The sequence below is a fragment of the Perna viridis genome, chromosome 15 (assembly GCF_037379345.1).
Source record: "Perna viridis isolate PV_CMFRI_1.1 ecotype Kerala chromosome 15, ASM3737934v1, whole genome shotgun sequence".
Lineage (NCBI taxonomy): Eukaryota > Metazoa > Mollusca > Bivalvia > Mytilida > Mytilidae > Perna > Perna viridis.
The window spans coordinates 19965586-19993363 of record NC_142459.1 but is presented as its reverse complement, the minus strand read 5'-3'; the positions used below and the strand labels follow the sequence as shown (position 1 = coordinate 19993363).

Genomic DNA, 27778 nt, shown 5'->3' with positions numbered 1-27778 from the left:
AACGGTATAATTATCATCAGACGGACCAGTAGTTGGAAAGCGGTCTACCTATTTTCAGACGGATCAGTTGGGGGAAAGCGGTATAATTATCATCAGATGAACCAGTGGGAGGAAAGCGGTATAGTTATCTGTAGATAGACCAGGGGGTGGAAAGCGGTATAATTATCTGCAGACGGACCAATGGGTGGAAAGCGGTATAATTTTCTCCAGACGGAACCGTGGGTGGTGGAAAGCGGTATAATTATCTCCAGACGGACCAGAGGGTGGAAAGCGGTATAATTATCTCCAGACGGACTTGTGAGTGGAAAGCGGTATGGTTATCTCCAGACGGTCTAGTGAGTGGAAAGCGGTATAGTTGTCTTCAGACGGACCAGGGGATGGAAAGCGGTTTTCATATTGAGGTATAAAAACTTGAAATAGTTACATACGTAAATGGTCATGTAAAACAAGAAAGCCAGAAAAAATGCACTTTTCGTTCATGTCTAAAATGTTGTTTGCCAACATGCGTTGATTAAAACATTTCGCAGAAATAAATATTAATGAAAAACACATGTTACTATTTAAAGAAATTTTAAACTTGTTGAATGCCCTTACAACTTTTTTTTTCTATAATACTTTTTTGTATCATAATGATGGCTTTATGAATAGATACAAATACAAAGTAGCGATACGGTAAATAGAACGTATCATCATAAAATATAAGGTATTTTACCGTTTGTTTATCCATATTGTATGACCGGAAGCTACAAATACTTCCGTATTTTCCGTTATTGATTTGTGTGTGTAACTTTACAGCACTTTGTTGTTTGTTTTGTCGCACTAGATGTACGCTTTAAACACGATGACTGTAAGTATGAAAACACATCAAAAACTTCGAGAGAAACCATGATCTTGCTTGGATCAAATCTGTTAACTCGGAAGTTATCTTAGGACATCACTCTAGATTTTTAAAAAATATTTCACGCCAACAATGAATAGTTTTTGTTACATTACATTATGAAAGTGTTTTCTGGAAATCTCCCTGGATGTGTTTTTCAGTTGCATCCTGCTATTTTAAAAAAAAATATCTTTTAAGTTTCAAGGTCATTTTAACCCATACAACTCGTATGCTAAAATGCCCGACCCTACCCACCTCTCTCAATTTACAGCGGCAATCGAAACTCGTCCATCCAATCATCGTATTTTTTTCACTATCATTTCATGTGCATTTTATCATCCAATTTATGTTAATCGTCCGGATATAGTTGAAATATTGCTGCTTGGGCGTTAAACACAAATAAACTAATCAATTAATCTACCAATTCGGTAACGTAACGCCTCTATCTTGAAACAACTGAGGTGTCGCTAGCTGTACTCTTTGATCTCTCGACCGTTACATGTAATGCGATTGATTGATTTTTGTTCGAAGTCCTATGGCATATATTTCACCTACGATTGACTAATCGAACACACCGTGCTTTGTACTAGACCGACTAGCTGAGTCGGCTCTTTATTGTGCTAGCTCACAGAAGCAACAAACAACCCCCAGGTAGGCATGCTAACCGAGTCGGACACATAATTCGGACTCCGAGGCGACCTAAGTTCCCCCGATAATTCCATCATCCATTTTTTCCCACAAAATGAGTCAAGTGAAGACAGTACAAGTAATCAGTTTTTTTTTCTGTTACAGTAATACCTATCATATGATCATATGTAAAACACATACGTATTGCACTTCATTTTTGTGAAACATGTTCTATATGATCTATAAATGAGTATAAGTTTTGTATTAGGAAGTAACCATTTTAATTTCTATTTGGGTGGGGGGGGGATGGGTTGGGCTAGGATCAAATTTCGTGTCCTTGAGTTTTTTCCAGTAAAATTTCTGACCTGACTTTTTCAATTTTCACTCTACCCTGTCGTGGATTTACCCTCTTGGTGATCCTGCAAATTTTAACTAAACATCAACATCCTGCCCTTTTTTCCAAATTTGATCCTAGCTCCCCCCTCCTAAAAATAATATTGTTACAGTAACTCCCTTTATCTTCCAGAGAAATCAGCATTTTTTTAATACAATGTAATAAAAATGTCATAAATAGACTACACTGGAATTGTAAGTGTTTGTAAGAATCAGGCAAAATGGGAAAGACCAGAAACATAAATGTCAATACCCCACCAATCTGACAATAGAATATCACTCAAGGATGCTTTCTCTTTTTGAAAAGACCATTTCTTGATCTCTGCATCACTGGCTTTGCTCAGAAATTGTTCAATAAATTGTTAGAAAAATGAGGTTTTTGAAAAAGTTGTCCGCCCTTAAAATGTTTATTTTTAGTGCGTTTCAATGAAATTGTAACTCAAAGGTCCAGCATGATATGGAAAATACTGTCTGATTTCCTTGATGCTGATCGTGCAAATAGTCAAATTACACTATCAGAATGATCAGTTTTTTCATACCATGTTTCACCTACTGCCTGATTCTTACAGGAACTGACAATTAAGTCTCATGTAGACCAAAATCTAAATCAAAAGATACAGGTAAGTACATGTATACAGGTTAAATTTGTTATTTTGGATACTTTGTCATGTTTCATAATATAATTATTGTGTATAAAGAAGTACATGTACATGCACATGCTATCAATGATTATTAACATAGGTATTGAGGTAGACCATACATCTACATAAATATTTTATACACAACATCATCATTTGCCAAATAGCGTTTATATATATTTTTCTATAATGTATGGGAAATTCTCGAACATTAAAAGTGGATCAGATGATTTATCAAAAGGTGGCCTAATTTATTTCTTCAAGAATAATAGATTTAATTGAATGGTTAATGTAAGAATGTTTTCCTTTCTGAGTGCGTTTGTATTTTAATGTACATAACTACAATTAAAAAAAATGTAATTCAATACGATGTCTCGGGCCACCCCGCCGTGAGATCTCCGGCCACCCCATCCTGAGATCTCGGACCACCCCATCCTTATATCCGTTATAATAAACAAAATTAAAATCTCGGTAAAAATGTAAGCAAGTCAATAAGTGTTATCAGATGACTTTTCTAAAGTGTAAGATTTTGTAAGAATCGGGCAACATGGGAAAAATCAGAAACATGCATGTAAAAAACTACCAATCCACTCGGAGATTATTGCTCTATTTTAAAAGACCATTATTTGATCTCTGCATCACTGGATTTGCTCAGAAATTTTTCATTAGAATGAAAGAAAAATGAGTTTTTTTTTTACGTTGAAATGTTCATTTTCAGTGCATCTCAATGGAATTATAAAATGTACCTCAATTTACCTAATTTTCAAATTTGTGGGTTTTTTCTATCATGTTTCATCCTACTGCCTGATTCTTACAGAGACTGACATTTAAATGTGCCCAGAAATCAACAGAAAGAAGAATAATATCACTGACTTACTGTATCTAGAAACTGTCTGACATATTTTACACTTACAAAACATTCACTGCAATGCTGTTAGTCAAAATATAAACAATATATCGAGTAAAAAATATTTAAGTTCAATACAATACATATGATAAAAAACCTTCACTTCCGGTCATCACTGGCATTTGACCAGTAAACATGTAAAACATAAGTAAAAGCACCCTGTACCTTAGAAACATTATTAAAACAACTTTTATAATTATTGTCTATTCTGATTCGATATATTATACTTATAACCTTTAAATATGGTAAATTTTGTAATGATATGTGTCCTAAAGCATTATACTAATTGTTATGGTCTGATATGTCTATTGGTCGAAATGTCCGGCATTCATAAGGAATTATTGGTTGTCGCGGTCCGAATTGTCCGGCACTGGTAAACATTATGGTTCTTATAATTTGCGTAAAAAAACTTTCTTTTATTCAATTTAGTTCCGCTTCGTTCTGTTTCAATTTGTATCGTTTAATTGTATTTTAATTACGATTTGATTTACTTTATCGAATTGTTTCGTTTCGATTCTTTCTTTTGTCGATTATTTTCGTTTCGTTTTGTTTCATTTTTCGTTCGCAATCTTTATGACCCAAGAATTATGGGTAGCCTAATATTGAGTAAATAATTTTCGTAAACATCTGGGCGCCATACTGCAGACTATTATGGCCAACCCTATCTTGGAAAAGCTATGATTCGATTTGTATTTAATCATCGAAACTAGCGAAAATATTACAAGACTGGTTTGGTTCGCAATCGTATATGTACATGTACAAGTAACAGCAAATGAAGCTGCCATTATGCTGTTTTTCAGCTCCTGAAAATGAAAGTACAAACTGGATATTGATGCTCTTTCTTACCCTAAGTATACAGAACCAGTTTGATAATACAACAATAAACGCTCCCGTATAAATGCCTGAACAACAATGGCAACAAGACACGTGTATCAAAATGTACTTGTACACTGTAAAGTTAAACCTCTCTAAACCGAGACAAGTGAGAGTTGAATACGATGTACATTGTTTGAGGTGGACATACTTTTAATGTATTTTAGTTCAAACAAGATATCATTAAGACAAACTCCATCTCTGTTGGCCCCAGTGTGGTAAAAATCCTGTACATCAGTCTTGTGCAGCTCATTCAATTTATCACCCAAAAACACAGCCGTCACATAAAACAGTCATGCAAAAATAATTATTTCAAGGTCAAAGATCACTAAACATGATACGTGACACATTGTCTTGAGCTGATCTTCCCTCGTGCCAACTATTAAAAGCCTAAACCAAAAGATAGTGTTAAAAAGATACAACCCATACACAAATCTACCATATAAAAAATAAAATAAATTGACCATGAGACAACACATCGTCTTGAGCTGATCTGACCTAGTGCACAATATCAAAAGTATACACTAAAAGATAAAAACAAGTTACAGTATTTGTATGCAAAATCATTAATTTGAACATGAGGTCAAACTTCACCAACCATGATATGCAATACTTCGTAATTAGCTGTTCTTCTCTGGTGCCTAATGCCAAAAGTATACGCAAAAAAGCAAAAAGGATACAGTCTGGACACAAATTTGTATTAAAAAATTCATTTGAGTTCACTTTGAGGTCAAAGTTCAATATCAAAGTTCAACAACAATACGATACATTGTTTGTAGCTGCTCTACCCTCGTTACGGATGGACGCATACAGTGATTACTAAAGTGTGTTCGCCACATTGTGCCGTGTCCGTATTTGTACGTTACCGATGAAAAAACTTAAAGCATAACCGAGATGACATCTTTTTGGTTTAACTATAAAATGTAAGTATGAGCACAGTTTTACTGTAGGTCGACTGTATTTTACCAATCAACTATGATTTAGGTACAGCAGAAACAACAGCCACATGTTGTGGTCTTCTGAACGGGGCTAATGGAGGAGACCCATCACGTGCAAAATCACTATGTTCTGATATATTTCTATCAAATTTAGGTTGTCCTGTTTGTGAATGTGAAGACGATGACAAAGACGGATGAGAAGCAGACGAAGTACTTCCGTTCTTCCGAATGCCATCTTGTGGTGTTGACACATTTCCGGCATCCTGGGCACCACCTTGCGGGGCTGAGTCACTTAAATTGTTTATTTGCTTCTGCTTTGTTATACTCCCATCCGAAGATCCCGGATGTTGATCTGAGCCACAATGGAAAGAAAGACCGTCGTCTTTTTCTATACTACTAATAGAAGATGTCGAATCGATTTTTTTCGGTACTGTATTGATCCGGTTAAATTGTCCGTCATATGTATCCGAGGCGTAAGCATAAATCGGGTCAATGTATGGATTTATAATTGGTGGCTGAGACCTGGACGAGTTAACAGAGTTGTTTCTTATAGTACCGTGATTCGTTTCCTCATGGGTGTATGCGACGTTTCTTGCGTGGTAGAAATTCGGATCAGAAACATTAGCTGGTGTTAGATAGTTATCGTTCTTTGATTCTGAAACCAAGCAAATGAAGTCATAAAACAAAAGTACGTTCCAACGACAGGACGATTCGTATAATTATACAACACATAAAAACATATCACGACAAAATTTGCAACATACAAATATTGTTATATATATGTACGGTTGTCCTACTGAATACAAGCTCCAAAACAGCATCTGACGTTCGAAATTCTCTGCAGACGCTGCACCCAGCCCTCTCAGAGAAAATGCAAGAATCTTGCTAGGTCGGAAAAATGTGATTGATTATACGCGACCTTATCTGATTGTCAAACGACGTTGGACTTGAATAATGTCAGAGAAGCCATCAAAATGATAGCACGAACATACCATCTTTCATTCTTTTAATTCAGATACAAATGTTGATATCTTGTGTCACGTGACACAATACGCATGTTACCAGGAATTTTTGTACTTGGCTGTGAACCCTAAAATATACATAATAGACTTATATTTGAAAAAAAAAGTTGTAAAAACCAATTTGATTATTTACCTCAATGCGTTTTGATTTAATTGTGGACTTAAGGGGTTTCACAACACCTAAGGGAAATAACTCATTAAAATCAACAAAACGTTTTAATTTGGGACATTCTGATATCAAACTCAAAGCATCTTAGTGATCAAAGTTTTGTTTATGAGGCTACTATTTGTTTATTGAAATTATTCCTATGAAACATGAAGTTAAAATTTCTTGGAATTTATAAATTTTGCTTTTTTAAACGAAGTAAAACACTGAATAAAATTTCAAGAAATCTTAATCGGGCCAAATAAATTTTAGAGAAAATTTTAGGTACCCTTTTAAATGCAAAGTAAACGTGAATTCATGACTGACCGACATCTTGGAAATCGTGCAAAGACTAGCAGAGATTAGACTACAGCATTGCCATGTTTGTAATCAGCTGCCGTGTGATAATTGTATCTTGAACTTTATGAGCTTATGTCGTGCATTATTTATTTAACTTGGAAGAAACATTTCCGTAAAGTGATTATTTACCTTTTATTCTGCGGTACAATAGTACTGCAATAACGACGACAACTAGGATGACAACGACCAACACTCCGACGACGGCTCCAAGGGCCGACACGGCAGCACTACCTGATTCTCTGTGAAGGAAAAAAAAACTCAAATAAAAAGTTTTTTAACGTGCAGACTAAATTTTTAGGAACTGAAAACACAGATGAGATTGAAGCAATTAACCATTAGGTAAAAGTTAACAAACCTCTGCGCAAATTAATTGCATCCGTCAATGAGTTAAAACAGCAACATGTACTGGGTAAAATAATCAACATTCGAGGAAAAAAAAATGTTTAAATGTTTGGAAGAAATCGATGGTGACATTTTCTGGTTTATTTTGCTATAAAAGTGAAAGTTCGGGTAATTTTTACATCATAAACCAACATTACGTAATAATTTAATGTTAAACTTATTGGGAAAAAAATACATAGATGTACATGTATCTCTATAAGAGTAAATAAAAAAACATTTGCTGTATATTATTATGTACCTTTCACTCGTCGTCGTGACTTGCGGCCCTGGTTCCCGACACAAAGTACATTCTCTTACATTAGGGCACACTGATGGTAAATCGATCCCATCGGGCAACACAATGTTCTGTTGGTCCAGTGAAAAATCTTCTCCTTCAACAGAAAACGTTCCAACCTAAAAATAACATTGATGCAAATGAAATACAAGTCCATAAAATCATCACGCTACCTTTCGCGCTTGATTGATACAAAATGTCTGAAGTTTAGGATATAATATTTATGTTACATGTAATTTTCGTGGGGTATTCCGTCGTAAAACTCCGGAAATTGTTGACTAACCTATTAGTCTAAATACATGTATGATCAAGTGCACCAATACGGAATTCAGCAGTCGAATACGCCTTTTATCTATATTGGCCTCTGCTAATACATGTATGACATATTTGACTAGTTAAGTAAGGTTTTCCGAATCGTAAAGTCAAAAGAAAACATATACACGTTAAACATGCACATGAATAACACATCATTTTCAACTGAAAGGATCAAACAATATGGACGGAGCGTCAGCTACGCCCTGTATATTTAGACCGGCTAAAAATATTCTGACGGAAGTGAAGAAATTTGTCGACACAGAAGTTGACGGCAGACGATTGATTCTGATGGTGCAAATAGTCAAGTTAATTTTTTTTCGTACTTTGTTTCACCCGATGCCTGATTCTTACAGATACTGACACTTAAATATCCTTCCTATATACCTGTTTGTAAATTACTGTATTGGCATTGTCTGGATTTCGCTGTAGGTTGTAAATTGTGTAGCCAACAATGCCATCTCCATTGCTGTCAAAAACTCGTACGTTATTTCCGCTCTCATTGTTGATTTTTTTGTTGATTATCTTGTTTCTTACAGTAAGAGGGTTGTTCCGGTATGGATCACATATTTTAAGCGAACTGGAGCCACATAGATCTTCGAAAGCATCACTAGTTCCACCTAAAAGGACAGTCATTGCTCTCAGTGCAAATGGTGTCCAAATGTCTTGTTCGTATGTATCATTATTTGCGAGTCTCATATCAGGATCGCAAGCTGTTGTGAAAGTTTTATCGTAACTGAGGGCAATATGACAACTGTATTTGGCTGCGATGTATTCCTGAAGCCAGGGATTATCGGATTTTGTGGATATTGTGATCCCTTGTAAATATTTGGTAAAATCTTTGTTCTTTGGTAACCGTAGTGAAAGGATGATGGAACCTACAAGTTTTTGTTTATCAGTAAATGCATCAGGCCTATATCCCCATGATTCAGATCCAACGAACATGAACTCCCCATAGTCCATATCGCGATTCAGAGAAGGTGCAATTATGTCAATCTGGTGTGCTCTTAAAAACAAAATAACTATTTTAGCAAATGGGCGATTGCGCAATTTCGGAAGTACTTTGTTAAAATTACTATTTTCGTCTACCTCAATTTCTTGAATAATACAAACTTCTCCTACTTCCGCTTCCTTTTTAATGGCGTCTCTTCCTGCTTCTCCATACGTACCTTTGCTATAAACAATTTGGATGTAGCTGGAACTGTAAAACTTATGTTTAATTATGCTGATCATTGCCTTAGCTTGTTTACTATCAGGAGTGGAAACTCTTGTGTAATACGGATACTTTTCTCTATCGCTCAAGTCCGTGGCTGTAGATGCAAAAGCGACTTGCACGTACCCAAAGTCTGAAAATATGCTCGAAGTTGCTACGCTTAAACTACTGGAGTAAGGCCCTGCAAATCCGATTAATTTTTCTCTTAGATTTATTGCCTTCCCATTCCATACGAACAATCCGTCGTGAAAAAGATTCAATAATTTCTGTTTCATTAAAAGGGGTTGATCGCAGCTATTTATGAACATCAACCCAACTGATTTTCCCGGAAATATTTTGTCGTAAGGAACCGTATTTCTGTTGATCAAGCTTACAATGTATTCAAACGCTTGAATTATTTCGTTACCATTCTTATTCCGAATGGTTCCACAAGACACGGGACTGTCGGTTCCGGCGTCAAACACGGGAACAATTCCACCGACAATAAGATCGCCATCCTTGAAATAAATCACTTCCGTTTTATCAACAGTTGTACATGATCTACATATCTTTCCTTCCTGGCATTGGGCATAATTTATGTCGGGCCAAGTAACTCCGTTTGGGTCCGTGTGATACTCCCGTATGACAGACTTGTCTATGGGCAATGTTGACTCGTAGTAAGTACCTAACTGAAAGAATAAGTCATTGCATTGTACATACAGTAAATTGATATATTTATTAAATTAAGTCAATACACGGACCTAATTTCCTATATTTTTATCAAGCAAAATTCAACAAAAAATATTTAAAGAAAAAAAAAACCAAAATATCTTCATTTTTAGAAAATCATAACGAGGTAACAAGTTATTATCTTGACATATATTAAGCGTATTGTTAATCTTCTAGATCTATATTAAATAAGATTTTTTTCCAAAAACACACCACATACAATGAATGTATGCCATGCCGCAAAACACGACAATTTTTATTATGAACGAAATCAGTGTTACAGTTAAACTATAAAAAAGACAAATTTGAGCTGTCTTGCGGGTCCGGTTTGTTTGCTTTCAGCAATATACCATAAAGAAATAAATATTTATATGTTGTTTCCCTCCAACGCACAGGTGTAATGTGGCGTGTAATTATGAGCCAACGCACAAGATCAGAATATTATAAGGTACCAGTCAAACTAGGTACTTGGGGACAACACCAAGTTTCTCCGCCCTCCCCCTTTTCACAAAATCTGATTTTTTGAATTTTCTACGAACATGTTTGTTGATTTCAGTTATCATAGTGTTAATTTCTGTTACAATGACACACATATATTATATAACATGTGTTTACTATCCACTGCAAGTGTACTACCTGCGGCGGTTACTGATACTATATATAGTGTCAGTACCCTCTGTGTATAGTAAACAGACTGAAAGGTGTGTTTGTAGGTTTTATACAGAAGCTCACCTCCTCGAAGCAAAACTTTGAATTATCGCTGATACATTTTCTATATTGATGGACTTCGTATTCAGGAAAACCTTCCCAATTTTGCACGTCATTATATCCATTAAATGTGACAGAAATGTTTGCAAACTCTGCGGGAGAAAACGGAAAGTCTTGTTTAAAGTTGATAGGTGACCTATCATTTCTAAAACTGGTCAAAATTGAACCTCTGTCTTCATGTATTGCGTTCTTTAAAGAGGAGCAAATTCCTGAAATTACCCCTGAACATAAGCGGTTGTGAGTGTCCTTCAGAGATTTTGCTACAACGTAAGCGGCTTTTATTGCATAACTCGTCCAGCTTGACTTTTCACCAACGGCTGTAAGCTGAGATTGACCAAGATTAGTACATCCGGGAGTTTTTGGGTCATTTGATGGCAAACAACCCCCAGAATAATGATTGTAAACATCCCGTAACCAAGGATTACTCTGAGACTCTTCGACAACTGCCGAAACATTTTTAAACATATTTTTCCAGTAAGTTTCAAATTCGTTAACATAAAGACGTGGAGGGTTGACAGCATACACCCCTTTAGCAGTAGAATATAAAACTCCATTACTTGTTTTAAAGAAAATATCTGAGAGCCCAACCGCTTCGGACAGAATGAACGACAAAGGATCGGTAATAACGTTTTTTAAACTGGTCGCAGCAGACATAATTGAGTTAACATGTGAATCACTAGCAAAGACTACAATGCCGTGAATCGGACTTTCGGTGTTCGTTATAATATCTCTTAGAATTTGCTGAAGATTTGCCAAATTGAGAGCTCCGTCAGGGAGAGACACATTTTTAGCAATGCAGATGGAGTTAGCGGACGCTTGTGTCGTCAAACCGTCTTTTCCCTCTATGCCGTACACATTATTGTCATAGATAACAGCTATGTAGTTCCATTGTAGCTCTTTCATAAGGGCAACCATCACCTGATAAAATAGAAATACATTGTTCATAAACAATATGTCATCTAATTGTTTTTAAATATCGAGCGTTTGGTAGTATAGCCTGTGAAAGTTTGATCAGAGAGGACTGCAACTGCCACTATTTAAGCTCGCAATGTAGGTTTTAGAAAACAATATGAATAATGATACTTAAAAGAAAGCTAAAAAGCTGTAAGCAGAATGTACATAAAACAATAACTCATGCAGTTAAATAGTATCCTCCATAATTTACTACATATCACTCCGCTTGCCTACAGACTCTGCTGTACAGAATGGGCAAATTTTCATTAAGCATGGGCATTACTCGTTAAAAATCTGCAAGGTTCTTTATTTGTACATTATCAATTGGCATAAAGAGGCGCGGTTAATTACTGGATGTGGCAGAGTGTGAAAGCTTTTAAATATCTAGTACATGCTTACCCTTAATTTACACAGTAGAATGGCAGTTAAAGTACATGTATGCTTGAAATACAAGAGGAGGACATCAGCTGGCATTCAAAGGGGAGAGCGATCAAAATTAAGGCATACCTTACTTTGGACAGCATCACTCGGAACGACTCTGACAAAATTATTGTATATGTTGGAATCACTGAGTGAAGCAGCAGTTGTAGAGAATCCGACCTGTAACACTTTATCTCCTGACCTTTGTGTACTAAGCATGTAAGAAACCCCCTGAGCCTCACTGCTGTACTCCGGACCAATGAGACCTACATATTAGAAAATAAGAGAATATGATAGTAAAACCAAACAACATAGACAAAAAAAAAAAAACAAAAAAAACAAAACAAAACAAAAACAAAAAAACAAATAAACAAAAAAAAAAAAAAAACAACAAAAAAAAAAAACAACAAAAAAAAATAAAAAAAAACAAACACAAAAAACAAAGACAATAACAAGCAGAAAAACGCTAAATACCTTTTTAAGAATAAATATAAACCTCAGTATCGCAGTACTTTGATACACTACATACCAAGTTGTAACATAGTACACTGGTAAACGTAGAGTGGTTTAGATCTTACATGCAGTTTGTTAATTAAGAAATACTTTGACTCTGTAAGCAGTATTTTGATTTACTACACGTCTTCTTTATCTTAGTTGACCCGGTGACCAAGTTCTGTTTAACTGAACTACAACTATTCTTGATCTTGATTGACTCAATGTAAGAGTATTTAACTTTAATAACTTGGACGTGGTATATATCTCAATTGACTCAGTACCACAGTACTTAAACCGTGTCTTTGAGTGTTGATTCGGAATCACAAAACAATGTACAAAGTACTTTGTTTTAATACTAGTAACATATAAATGACATAAATCTTAATTGACTCGGTAACATAGTACCTTGATTTACTAATTTACAAGTTGTATGGGTCCTATTTGACTCGGTTACATAGTACATTGATTTACTAATTTACAAGTTGTATGGGTCCTATTTGATTCTGTAACATAGTACTTTGAATTTGCTAACCTACAAGTGGTATGGATGATAAATTCGTCCTCTCCTCTCGTATTCTTAATAACATATCAACCGTATGTTCTATTGCACGAGATGTGATTCCGCAGGTTGGCCAGACATCTAAACCTGAAAGAAAAGAAATTCTAAAATTTTGGAAATATGATAGGTAGAATGTAAAACCAATCACCCTGTTGTCGTTGTCGTTGGCGTTCGTCAACTTTATTTTATTCAGGAAAACTAGAGTAAAACTCATCAGATCTTTTTTTGAAATTGAGCAGTTCTCTGTAAGCATCAAAGTGATGAGGAAATGCTTTATCACAGAATTTGCTGAAAGTTGGTGTACCGACTAAGTAATGCACATACTGACTAAAAATAGTCCAAATTTAGTATTTTTTATTTGGGTGCCACAGATTCTGACGCAAAAGATGGTTCTCGGTGACAAAAAATTGTTGATTTCACAAGCTTCGTACAAGGACATGTAAAACTACATGGAATTCACCACTTTAAAGCCCATTTAAGGTATTATCTATCAAATGTTTTGTGGATATTATGACAAAAGTAAACAATAATTGGACAAAAATCTGGACTTATTAAAATGGCCATTTTAATCACTTTAAATATAGCCTCATGACAAAAGGCAGACATCGAACGATTTGTGTGTAAGGTTTAAGTTCCATCCGTCCTCCGCCAAATTTGAGAAATTTAAAAATGGTATAATTTTTCTAGAAAAAAATTGTAATGTAAAAGTCGTAACTATTGTAACTATTGCTAAAAAGCTGCATAGAAAACATTTCATTTAGCCCTATTTAGGCCAGAAATCTTGCTTAGTTTGTTCAATTATCAAAACATGTGATATAAGCGTTTAATGATATGTTACTACTATTTTTAAATAATACAAAGTGCTATACTATAGATGCAAATCTACAAGTATGGTAAAAGAGTAATCAAGGGAACCAAGGTTATAGCGGTAATCAAAAGAATGTAATCCAGGGACAAAGACCAGACATGGAAAACAGACATACACAACAAAGAACATAAAGTAACTAAAATCATAAATACAAAGTAACAAAAGTAAATGAGCAACTTGGACTCCACTTAAAACTGGGAGTAAATGACTTAATCTTACAAACGTCAAGAATATGTGCACATGCTTTGTTTAGTGTTTTAAATTATCATATTTTCCTTTTTTTATTTTTCTCCTACTAAATTGCGGTAAACATGTACATCAAAAATATGTACTCTATATTTAACCCTAGGTTTTTAAGGAGAGGATAGACAAATGCTACTGTAGTTCGTTTTCGTCCATTGTCTCCATTTACCCCCCCCCCCCCATATTTACATAAAAAATACGTAAATAATACTTATTAAAGTATTATTGTAAGGTTTTCCAGATTGGCTTAGTTATTGGTCCGAGGCTAGCCATATTGGACTGAGGCGTAGCCGAGGACTAATAACTCAGCCAATATGAAAAACCCTAAGCAATTATACCTTTATTGACTAACTAGCCCAATATGGAGTTTCACCAGGCCAATACGACGTATTGGACGGCTTTTTACCGAATGTAGGATAATTCTACAAACTACAGTGGCAACAGCTACGGATTATTTACAAAAACTGATGGCATATGTAGACTTATCTTTTGCATTAAAATAAAAAAAAATATGAGAAGGCTTTATATTATGTCCAATATTACCTAGTTTTGTTTAGAACAATTTTCAGAGGCGGATCTAGTGGCGGTCACGGTAATGTTTTGGTAAATAAAGTATATAACATACACACACACACACACACACACACACACACGCACGCACGCACGCACGCACGCACGCACGCACACACACACACAAGGAGTTACATGTACATTTACTTGACCGGTTTGATACGGATACTTACATGTTTGATATACATGTATGTTTACATCATGAATTGAGTTTAATAATTTACATGTAAGGGGTGGCTTAAATGTGACTTTGTTAGAATCTTCAAAATGTAGACGGTCTTTAGCTTGTACGTTTTTACTTGTCGCAAATAAATACATGTATGGTGTATTCACACCATGTATTCATTCCTGAGTTGATTCCTTTGCAGGCAAACTACGACTTCTTTAACTCATCAAATTCAGTGTGAAGCTTCCTCGGCCGTTGAATAATGAAGTCATCTTTCGGAAGTTTACTTTTATATCTTGGAAAAATCCAAAGCAGATATATGTTTACAAAGCTTTGGCAATTTTGAAGATCTACATATATCATTTGATTGATAAGTGTATTATCGTTCCAGAAAAAGATAAGATAAGATAAGAGTAATCAACGGAACCAAGGTTATAGCGGTAATCAAACGAATGTAATCCAGGGACAAAGACCATAAGTTTGGATTTCAGATAATTCTTACGGTTTTTGCTGTTATAAGGACCAAACGGGGTCACGACCCCACCAACATATCTACTTTTATTTATGGTCCGATTTCGAAAAAAATAGATTAACACATCTAATGCGTTTTAGTTACATGAGTCGTACATTGTAGCTGTATAGGCAAAGGTTTTTGGTAAGCTATTACACCTATAAACGTCAAATTTGTACTGTATAGTGTTTAAACCAGTTGTTGTGTTCTGCTTCATATTGAACTATACGTCTCTATGCTTAAGTGTGTCAAAACTATATTGTTTCCACACTCAACAAGTGAACATAGTTCAATATGTTGCGATGGTATCATGCTGCGCTCCGCGAAGATCTTTAATTATCTTAGTAATAATAACCAAATTTATTGTCTACATGGCCTTACCGATGTTAACACCAGGTATATAGTTAGCTTCGTTTAACTTTCTAAATATCCACTTCACAGCTTCTAAACCTTTAACTGATAATGGAGCTATCCTGTCACAGTTCCCGTTTACCTCGTTTTCGTGTTGAATTTGAAATAGTCCACCAACTGTAACGTCACCACTTAAAATACTGTTACCATAGCACCCGGAACAAAATAATGTCATGGAGATGAATATCTCTCTTAAACTCATTCTAAAAAACAAAACAAAATGAAAAAGGTACTATGGAATATTAAATGATACCTTCCACGTAGCGACGAAAAAAGGGGATAACAAAACGCTCAAAATGACCTATTTGGATATTTACATTTTGGAGATTGCTGGTTTCACATCGTCAGGTCGTGTATAAAAACGATGTCTATGTTACACGTACAAGTTATTGTGTATATATAAAAATTAACTAAGGTGAACCTTCAAACTTTGGGGAGTTGCTGTGTATTTTCAGGCTATCTTGTAGTCATTTGCCAAAATTTAGCAAAAACGAAACATTAAAGGGGGTTTCAACCCCCGAACCCGCCTCTAGCTTTAATAAACTAAGAGGGTGTACAAGGAAGATCTACGCAAATTCCAAATTTTGTTTAAACAATGTTCGTCCATTAGAGATGACAAACTCATGTTTTGTTTAAAAAAGTAAATGTTAGTTTGTTATTTACTGCAGCGATAAGAATGTAATGAATTCCATAAAAAGCACTAGAAACTTTGAAATTAAGTGAAATAACTCGTTGAACTTTTCATAATTTAGTTGATTTGTTTGGGAACTTTGAATATATACCCCCAGTCATCCACTTTTGATACAGAAAAATCCTTGTTCTCTCTATTATCATACATGAAATAACATAAAAAAGTAGAAAGAAAATAAATAGATAAAAAATAAAAAAATGGTGGGATAAAATTTACCCTGTGGCACCCATATAGTATCTGTCTGGTTTCTACATGGAAAGTCAACAAAACGACAGAAATAGAAGAAATTTGAGCAGTTACTTTTTAGTTAAACAGTAGAAAAAATATGCACAAGAGTAACAAGAGCTGCGACTAACAAAAGCAGGGATATGAAATATTTTAAGCACCACAGCAGTTCATAGGTTATCGGAACTACTCGGTCTTTCTAGTGTTACATAAAAAATGGAGATCCGTCTTCTTCCTGCTTTAAAATAAAGCAGAAAGAGTCAACTATAGTTATTGCTGAAAAGAAATCACCGACATTTTCCTACAATGTTTAACTACAGATGTAACCATTTCATGCTTTGAACTAGTTATGTTGCTAAGTTATGGATTGTCGGTATTTTGATTTGCGTTTGTATTACGTTTAGCAGTAACAAAGATTTTCAAGACGAAACATGGGGAATTCAAGAATCGTACATTTAATACCAACTTTCAGCGTAGTTGTATAGAAAACTTGATTTTACATGTAACTCGGCGGGTGTTTCTAGAAAAGCAGAGGACGCTTACCCTACCTGTGCACCTGGTCCATGCTCCCAGTTTTCAGTAGAGTCCGAGTTGCTCATTTGCTTTTGTTACTTTGTATGTATGATTTAAGTTACTTTATGCTCTTTGTTGTGTATGTCTGTTTTCCATGTCTGGTCATTGTCCCTGGATTGCATTCTTTTGATAACCGCTATAACCTTGGCTCCCTTGATTACTCTTGCATCATTGTAAGAACTGCTTAGTTTTCATCACGGCTGCCTCCGTTGGATCTGCAAAATATCTTGGCCTAATAAAATACCAAATGGCACCTGTTGAAAAGACAGAGTCCACCTGAATAATACAAGAAATCAAACATAGACACTTCCGATTCCGGGATATGTTTTCAGAATGGAAAGCTCGAGTATTACCAAAACAAGAAAAAGGATGTCCTATGACCTAAATTAACTTGGTGAAATACAGTAGACCACGAACTCAAAGAACTGCAGATGGGATGGGGCAGTGACAAAGGCAAAGAGACGATCTTGTGTTGACCTTATGTTCCGACCGGAGCGAAGAGGATAGGTACTGTACATGTTGATAGGTATTCATAAGCATTTTGATAGAACTTTACATTAATCTGACTTTTCAAAGGAGTTTGATCAGAATCTAGCGGTGACTTCCTTGCACATATCACCGGGACTTGCTCCCACTATCAAATATGCAGCCCTACTAGTATATAAAAAACATGCTTCCAGTTTTTAGTGAGTCCGATTTGCTCATTAACTTTCGTTACTTTGTATGTATGATTTTAGTTACTTCATGTTCTTGGTTGTATATGCCTGTTTTCCATGCCTGGTCTTTGTCCCTGGATTACATTCTTTTGATTACCGCTATGACCTTGGTTCCCTTGATTATTCTTGCTTAATATTTGACAAAAATGGAAGATTTAGAAACCACGCTAAATTAGCAAAGTTAACGTTGTGCTCTTTTGGTTCAGTTGGCAGCACGACGGCTTGCAGTAAAGTGCCAGATGTCTCGGATTTGATCTCACCTGGACTTTTGTAAATTTTGTCGAGTGTATCATGCTCCATTATTACACGTGAAAATGATCAGTGATTTTGAACACTAAACGGAAAGACAAATTTAAATTCACACCACGTTCCAAAAGATTTAGTGACTAACAAACTATTTGTGAAGATTTGAATTACATAAATACATGTGCATGTATTTTAAAGTTTTCTACCGTTGTAAACTGTGAATGCATGCATGTAGAATTCCGTGCAGTTTTACCCCTATTTATTATCATTGGCGATATGCATGTACGGTTGTTATGGTCGAATAGGAAAACTTAACAATTGATGAACTGAATCTTTTTAGGTGTTTCCGGAAGTTCGGTTACGGTGACGTGCGGTATACAATTATATCAATTTGAGTATTAGTCATCTTCAAAACAAAAATGGCTATCAAATATTGATGATCCCTGAATTGTATTTTTTACGAGTTCAGCGGACGAGATAAGACCCGACACAGGGTTGACTGAAAAGTTTCTATTTTCGTGGTACGTTAGATTGGTGGATCGTATTCCTGAATAAATTACGGATCTGCATTTCTTATGTTCGCGATTTACATAAGCTACTCTCTGCTTACTTGGTTCCACACTCAATAATTTTCTTGACTGGCTTCGCTCGGTGTTTAAAATCTTAATATGTACGGTCCCCCCACCTGATATCATGGATCCACCCCAAAATTCACTTCTTTTCTCAGGGATATCGTTTCCATTTTGTAGATACACTCCTCAATTCTACAATGAAAAGATATTATTCGAGAACTTGACACCATAATATATATACCATTTAAAAACCTTGAACTTGTACGCACATGCATAATATTTTCACTAAAATGCATTCAATTGCAAACCTTTGTGTCATAATAACACAGAAGAAATCACACGGCATTTCTTTACACCAGTTCTAATTAATTATGAAGCTTGTTTGATGGTTGTCTTGCCGTCGCCTATCTATTTAGTATTAATTAGGATTGATTTGTAAAATAATATGTAGTTTCATGTCTAGGGCCACAAAAGTTAAAAAATTAAGTCAGCTAATATTTTTTCCAATGAAAGTCTTTGAAATTGATGACGTCACAAAGAACGATGGACTAGATGCATGTACATGTACATGTATTTATACGGAAGCCACTCTCTCTTTTTAAAGAAAATTATGACTATATTGTATGTATGAACTATTTTTTTCAATTTCGTATTTCCAACCTAACTAAGGTCTGAGGTCTAAGTCGATCTTTTTCTGTATGAATGTATGAATCAGTGTTCCTTCACAATTATGTGAAAGACAAGATCCTTAAATTTCACATACCGATATATTAACGATGGTATCTCAATTAACAATCCTAAATTTGGAAGAGTAATCAAGGAAACCAAGGTTATAGTGGAAATCAAAGAGTAATCAAGGGACAAAGACCAGACATGGAAAACAGACGTACACCACAAAGAACACAAGTAACTAAAGTCATACATACAAACTATGACACGTTGAATAAATCAGTTTGGGGAATGGCTTCTGTTCATTTATTCACCAGAACCGGAAGTTATACTATTGACTGACACAGTTTCCTCTGCGTCATTCGACGACCGACAAGTAATCATCACAGTACAAAAAAGACATAAAACAATATTATGACTTTATCTTTCATATGCAATAATACATGAATACTATAGTACCAGGTTCCCCTGCATATGATCTTAACTAGTATATTTCTGAGTTGTAAATGTATGCAAGAACAAGAAGCCACTATTCTGACTTATTAACGCACCAGACATGTACATGTAGTTGCCTTAAAGACATGCTTTTGGAAAGTACAGAATCATTTATCGGCAACTCAGTCACGTCGTGTAAGAAGTATATAATTACATGTACCCCGCTCCCTCACCGTGTTTCTTAAAATTATTTATGCAAAACTTTAAATATAAATTTACTCCCTCCCTTTTCCAAGAAAATTGCACGTGCTTAATGCAATATACAGCTCTTGTCAAATTTCTACGTTTTATCTGGGTGAATCGTTAGTTGGTCACGATAAAAAAATGCAAAAAGGCTCAAAAGCATAAACTTACATATTATGTAAATAAATTGAAAAAAAAAAACAAAGCAATAATGAAACAGGTGATACAACCAAACTTAAGCTAGCAAACAATGAGACAGCGAACACTTCTAATCTGGTGAAAAAAGGGGGACGACAGAATGTTCAAAATGGCCAAAAACTTGAAAACTACATTTTAAATTCTGATAAAAAACTGAACTTAATCTGTATGTTATTGTACTAAATAAAAATGCAAATTATGCAAATTAACAGAAAATAATTGATCTGTCCTCAAGTTATTACCTTGGAATCGTCAAGGGACGGATAGATGGTCAGACGGGCTGACGGACGGACGTACGTGCAACTTTTCGGAATGTATCACATAATATGCCACTTATTGTGGCGGGTATAAAAACTATATCACGTGTCTAGTTTTATCATCACGTGTATGACGTGAGCTTTTATTTTTTTTCTGCAAATTGGTTGGCATCTCTACCAGACTTAAATCAAGGTCTCAGTGACTTAAATATTTGATAGATCATCGGTTTGAAGACCATCCTTTATAATATGTATTAAGGAAAATCTTGTTTTCGGCCTATTTCTGACGTGTATGGTAAAATGTGTTAAAACTCTTAGCTCCATAATTCTTGGAACTAATGTATGAAGAAAGTTTATAACTTTTGAGAAAATTAAAAGGAGATCGATATACCGAGAAGTATCGGGTAACCCATGCATGCTAACTTAGTCTTTATTTTCATTTACCCAGTGCATCCACTCACCCACTCCCAAGGTAAGTCGAAAGTGAATGGAATGTAAAAGTATTAGTAGGTAGGCTGAGATAACCCTCCGTGCAACCCTCCACTCAACAACCAAAATATGATTCCCAGGTACCCTTATACCTCCAATTTACTGATCTTGTCCCCAAAAAATAAACTGAAACATTTTTGTATTATTTGGCTACTTTTTATACCTCGTTGAGGCAAAAATCTATTTGTAAAGTTTTTTTTTGATTCTACGAATTTCTACTTTCTACAGAACAAAGTAAACTGACACATGTATATATCATCATGTAGCCCAATGTCTCAGCTTTACAATAGTACCACAAACGTTGCAGTAACACTTAAGGTTTTGCGGTAAAATGAAAAAAATATATACCCGTACCCCGCCGAAAATCGCTTAAATTGATATATTTTTCAATGTCAAATCCCTAGAGTATTTATGCTTCAGTAAAAAATGGCTTATTTGGTATTTTCTGTTTACCATTATCACAATTTATACTTCTGGGGTTCTTTTAATGATTTTTGGCGATTTTCGTAGTCAGAATTTATCAAAAAAGCGAAAAATTGGAATCTCGATTTTTCGGTCAAAATTCGACTCGACAAGTTTCTAATTTGGTTAATGTTATTAAAGTAAAATCAATGATGTTGTTTTCGTGTTGTTCGACCTCTTTGTGTTGACGTATTTAGAATCGGACGAAATGAGGCTCATACTTTCAATTTATTAAATAGTTATATTAGTTAGATTCGAGTATGGAAACTGAAGATCGATCCCGGAGACGGAATCAATATAACAGATTTTGAAAAAAGTTGAGAACAAGTTTGGCCAGTTTCAAATACTGACACCTAATACATATATCAGTTTAAAATCGGAGAAACTGAAATATTAGCTACTTTGGTTAAACCTCTATATTATCTATCTTACGTTGTATACACTACACACTTTTTACACATACATATACAATTGTCTTACCTCAATGAAATAATAAATAAGTACACAACACACGTATATTTTGCGTTTTAATGTTAGGTATTTAACAAGGTGGTTGGTTAAGTTTCCGTCATGGGTGACTAAGCTGTATAACAAAGCGATATAAACATTTAATCATGTTCCATTCTTCCCATCGGTATAAAGGGCGGTTATTTTAAACCTGGATATTAACACTGTATAGTCCTAGTGAATCCGGAACCTTTGAAGTATAACAGTATGTAGTCTGTATAACCTGCGGTATCAACCCGAGACTCCTATATCACCCAAGGACCACTGATCGAGTGTTGTACCGCATGTGATACATATTTTGACATGTCATGATCCTTTTATCATATATTTCAACTGTACTTCAAGAGTGTTCCGTTCCTCGCACGTTAAATAAACCTTGCTGTGGTATTCGGTAGCTGTAGGAACCTTTGCGCTCCGCCACAGGAGGATAAATTGCCCGCCCCTACACATCCCACCCTACATTTAGTAGTAATCAAAATTTGTCGACCCTATTATCCGTTTGTCCCATCCCATTTTTTAATTTCATGTTCATTTTATCATCCATATCATGTTCATCACCTGAATGTAGCTGATTATATTTAAAGTTATTTTGATCCGAAGTATAAAATTGTACCAATTTAGACAAAATCTCGGTAGTGATGGTTTTTTTTTATTCAATGGTTTTGAAAGAGTACGTTTACTTCCCTCGAGAATGAGATTAAGAAATTTATCAGAACAAGGGTTGAGAACCTGTGCGAACGAGTAGTACCAACTTGTACCATAGAAATAAGCCTCTAAAACTGACGAGGAAACTTTTTGCTAAACAAGACCGCCTAGGAAAAGAGCAAAAGAGTATACAGAAGCTGGTAAATGCGAAAAACTATGAGCAATACACAGGCACATATTTTTCACGTGAAATTCATGTTAATCGAGCTTCACATGAAATTCGTTTGAAATTCACATGAAATTAACATGATTTTCATGAAATTCACTAAACACGAATTTCATGTAAAGGCTCAATTCACCCGAATTTCACGTGAACTCTGTCACTTAGTTTATTTGCTCAATTCAGAGGAAAAAATCATATGAAATTCGTGTGAAAATCACGTGAAATAATTTTGCCTCTATAAACCATTGTTTAAATTGAGAAAAATAAAAGTCATATTTTTTGTTTGTAGAATCTGCTTTAGAGTTCTTCATAATATCAGGCAAAAGTTTCACAATATCCGAAAATTCTCTGTGGTTCCGAAAGGCCTGCAAGTCATCCCAAATGGCTCCGAATGCTTCGCCTCTTGTAACCTGCATCGACTTTTTCCACCGTCAGTCATTAGATTAGCCAGTAAGTACAGTTATTTAATGAACAATCAAGACATGTATTATATTTGATTGATTCTGTTGGCAAAATAATAAATACATAAATGATTAAAATCAAAAATACTACAAAATAAATTTAAATGTTATTGATTATCAAATTAAAAAAGTTATATCACATCCTGTCACATTTATTCGGAACAGGTTTTTAACTTTACAATTTAATACACAAACAATATTTCTGTTTATATGATTATAAGACCGGCTGCAGAGAATGGTTTACTTAGATATGGGATTTATTTCTTAATTAATCTAACTTCCTTTCGGGGGAAGTTAAACGGAACAGCTATTATTTTGGCTACGCCTAGGGAAATCTTTGTCATACAAATTACCGTATTTGTCAAGACAAATGTGTGTTGAGTAAGACAAATTGCGTTTCAAATGAACATTTTAATATATGTTGATATTGTCAACTTATTAAAACACAATTAGCGTTTGAATAGACATTATTTGTTTTTGTTCGATTATATTTTGACGGTGCATGGTCACTAGATTCATTATCTAAACATTGTGATATTCATAACAGCACAGGAATAGATCTTATATCAAGGGAGCATAATTTGTTCACATCAAAATACATAGAACCTGCCGATTAGTGTTATGGCCGAAACAGGTGTAAATGTTGTCCAGAAGAATATTAAGTGAAATAACCATGTCCTCGCAGGTCCAGTGAATTTAATTTTCTGTCTGTCTCGATCTCCTGAATATATATTTGATCTGTTTTATCTAAACACCATTTGAAAAGATAAGAATATTTCTGTTAAATGAGAAAATGTGGAATTGTGGTATAAAATGTGGAGAAATAATAACTGTCCACACTTCCATTACGGCCATAAATTCAGAATTTTAAGCGAGTTTTTTACACTCCAAAAATAGTTATACATCATTATGTTCTTAACCTTTATTACAATACTTGATTCTTAGTTCCTATGATTAGGTAGGCCTTGGTTAAAATGACAGAAATTTTAGTTTTGGTATATGTACTGGATGCTGAGATGACACGTAATTTGAAGGGGTTCTTGTGTTATTTAGGTAACCAATACATACTAGGGATTTAAAAATGTCAAGCGCGTGCCTTTATTTTATCTGTGTCAGTATTGTAATTATTAACTATTTGAATCTCTGTTACGAACAGTGCTTGGAATGTAGAAGAATTCAAAATTTCATTATTAGAACTTTTATATATAGAATTACGTCAAATCACTACATGAACCATATTATATTCTGCTTTGTCTGCAGGTACGAATCTGAACTGAACAAAAAACAAGTTTATGAAGTTAAGTTAAAATTCTTGAACAAAGATTGTGTTTTCTCTTGATGTGTAAGTTTTTTTTCAAGGCAAGAGATTCGAATATTTACAATTGTTTTACATTTGTCGTGAAAAACATCAGGCTTTCTCTCCCTTGCAAAACTTTCTGAAATAAGATAAATGAGCTTCATGTAGAACCCGTCGACAATCTACCCAGTCATTGTTTTGGAGTTGGATGATTTTTCAAAATGTGTATTGTTTCATGGTCTTTGACAATTGTAAAGTCACCGGTAATTACATGACCACAGGGCTCATATCTGAATTTGATTTTGTACAGTCTCATGAAGAAGGAGTATTATCTTCAATATTAAAATCCGACATAACTGATATATAATTAAAACAAAATTTAGTGGATTGTTTATAGCCATTTGCAATGATTGGTGGTTTAATGTTAACAAAATAGGAAGGTACAAGATTTTGAACAGTTCTGTAATTATATATGCTTGATAAATTTATGAAATCAATACCTCTCTTGATGTATTATATATTTAAATATATAAATATAGACTTTTATTATCTTTAGGGAACGTAATATGACAACAAAAAAGCTATAATGATGGGAGCATCTTGGTAAAGTTGACTATAAAAAATATTTTTACTTTCTTAAAAAAATATCATGTTACTTACTAAAAGATGTGAAAAGTAGTTTACACAACAGTTGATTTCTTCCGTTGTTTTTAATTATAGTAAGTGAACTCTTCAGTAAATAATCGGTGTGTTATTAAGCACGTTTGTTATGATTATTTCGCTTACCATGATACCTATGTTTGCGTTTCCTTTTGTCGACAATTGGTAAGAGCACAGGTTTAAATGACAGAAATGGTAGTTGTAGTATACTTACTAGATACTGACATTAGACGGAATTTGAAGGGATTCTTGTGTTATTTAGGTAACAATTACATACTAGGGATTTGAAAATGGTCAGTGGGGGCCTTTAGTTTATCTGTGTCAGTAAGTGATTGATTGCAATTTGACTCTTTGTTGAGTTCAGTGCTTTGAATGTAGAAGAATTCAGAATTTCATTCTTAAGAACATTTATATAGTATTTAAGTCACATCATTACCACATTATTGACTGCTTTATCTGCCGGCACGAATACGAACTGAGAACCAAGTTTCTGAAGTAAATTTGTATCGGGTTTTTTTTTTCAAAAAACATTATGTCTGTCGGTCATTGACGATGTTAAGGTCACCGGTAATAACATAGCCACAGGGCTCATATCTGAATTTATTTATTGTTCAGTCACATATTAAAGGAGGTTTATATTCAATTTTATATCAAACTTTACTGATGTGTAATAAACAGTTCAATTTGAACTATAGAACTTTTATAGACATAATTATAAGGCATAATTGTTATTTTGTTTCAATGTTGTCACAATAGGAAGTAATAAGATTTTGATCAGTTTTATCATTATATATTGTGATGAATTTATGAAATCAATACCTCTGTTGATGTATTTGATATTTTAAAAATGGCTTTTATGATCATGTTTATTCAAATTGTTTATGAGATTGAAAGGGTTTATGAATGACCACTTCCAGGAGTTGGACTGTAATGTTTAAACTTTAAAATTGTGGTATAATAATGTTGATAGACTAAACTTTTAAATTATTCATGTTTTCGAGAACGATATAGATGTTTGCTTGTATGTTTGAACAGTTCAAGCCAAGTTTACCCCCTATATTGGACCACAGATTTGTGCATTATGATGGGGTATAAAAAGAAAAACAAAGTGCAAATTTAGGAATGTCGATTCTAATTAATAATATTGTCATCACTACAAAAGTTTTATGGTTATCATCATGAATTCGTGGATCGTTACGGTGTATCCATCTGCGCCATGAACACTGATTTATTCAACGTGTTATAGTTTTCCTTTCCTCTTTCGTCTACCCCGGACTTGACTTTTTATGAGCAACTCGACAGGTGTTTCTAGAAAAGCAGAGGACGCTTCCCTACCGGTGCAACTGGTCCATGCTCCCAGTTTTTAGTGGAGTCCGAGTCTTTTGTTGTGTATGTCTGTTTTTCACGTCTGGTCTTTGTCCCTGGATTACATTCTTTTGATTACCGCTACAACCTTGGCTTTGATCCTTTAATCTGAGTTTCCACTATATAGATGACATATTATCTTTAAACTATCCTGATTTTGGGGATTTGATACATCGCATCTACTCCAACGAACTTGATATATAAAGGATACTACAGACACTGTGAAGTCAGCCTCATATCTTGACCCACACTTAACAATTGATGGTAAAGGCAAACTACTGACCAATTTTTACGACAAAGGTGACGACTTTTCATTCAATATTGTCAACTTTCCTTTCATCTGTGGAAATATCTCTTAAGCACCTGCGTATGGAGTGTTCATATCACAACTCATACATTATGCAAGAGTTTGCCGAGACTACGCAGACCTTTTGCATCGCGCTAGAATTGTAACAAATAGGCTTTTTGAACAGGGTTATGTTGCTACACGATTGAAGTCATCACTACAAAAGATTAATGGGCGTCACCTTAAAGTCGTGGATCGTTACGGTGTATCCATCTGCGCCATGAAAACTGATTTGTTCAACGTGTCATAGTGTTTCTGTCCTCTTTCGTTTACCCCGGACTTGACTTTTTATGAGCACCTTCGTTGGGTGTTTCTAGTGTAACAGGAGGGTCGGGCTTGGATTCTTCCGTCCCCTGCTGTTATCTAAATGCTAAATGCTGTTATGTAAATTAAATGAGTATCAAAAATATATTAAATGTATATTTAGCTAGCAAAATTAATTGTAGTTTAACTATTGCACTTATGTATTCCCTAATAAGCACCAAAAACACCCGTATTTAAATCTATTACTTACATTTCAAGACATGAACTTTGTAAGTCCGGCAACACAGTTGTATATTTTAACCTTCACCTTGAATTTGGATATGACGGACAAAAGAATAGACACTAAAAGAACACACTGTGGTGTTATTTAAATAAACAAGTAACCTATTTATAATTCATGTTTTAGTAGTAAAGGAGCTTCTGAAAAATAAAAGATTTTGTCAGATTTTACTCTATTGGAGTATTGTCACGTATCATGACACTTATTTCATTGTGAAATCATGTGTTAAAAGTGAGCCATACTTTAGCTACTGGTTGTTCCAAGACTATTCGAAAATTTCTTGCAAAAATATATATGTAG

The 27778-nt window shown here is 34.6% G+C and overlaps 1 protein-coding gene across 8 annotated transcripts; it reads right to left on the bottom strand.

Annotated features, from left to right (window-relative positions):
• Window positions 1-1633: 1633 nt before the first annotated feature.
• Window positions 1634-27517, bottom strand: LOC148597385 (uncharacterized). 8 transcript variants are annotated; one of them, XM_088563243.1, is made up of 11 exons: window positions 27449-27506; window positions 18716-18869; window positions 17206-17358; window positions 15625-15857; window positions 12859-12972; window positions 11919-12097; window positions 10422-11375; window positions 8156-9649; window positions 7421-7575; window positions 6910-7019; window positions 1634-5908 (listed from the first exon to the last, which is right to left on the bottom strand). In XM_088563243.1, the coding sequence occupies exons 3-11, from the start codon at window positions 17247-17249 to the stop codon at window positions 5289-5291; spliced, it is 3903 nt and encodes a 1300-aa protein (XP_088419369.1). In that variant the 5' UTR covers window positions 17250-17358; window positions 18716-18869; window positions 27449-27506; the 3' UTR covers window positions 1634-5288. The 8 variants fall into 8 exon arrangements, with proteins under 8 accessions (XP_088419369.1, XP_088419368.1, XP_088419370.1 ...); XM_088563242.1 differs by lacking the exon at window positions 27449-27506 and adding an exon at window positions 21911-21976; XM_088563250.1 differs by lacking the exons at window positions 1634-5908; window positions 27449-27506 and adding exons at window positions 5925-6343; window positions 21911-21976.
• Window positions 27518-27778: the final 261 nt, after the last annotated feature.

Bases quoted from the DNA above. Each gene is read 5' to 3' on its own strand.
- LOC148597385 (XM_088563243.1), bottom strand. From the start codon at position 17,249: ATGACCAGACATGGAAAACAGACATACACAACAAAGAGCATAAA. The intron at 7,576-8,155 runs GTATATAGGAAG...TGTTATTTTTAG, and splicing joins ATACAGTAATTTACAAACAG to GTTGGAACGTTTTCTGTTGA. The intron at 7,020-7,420 runs GTACATAATAAT...TTTCCTTCACAG, and splicing joins GTCACGACGACGAGTGAAAG to AGAATCAGGTAGTGCTGCCG.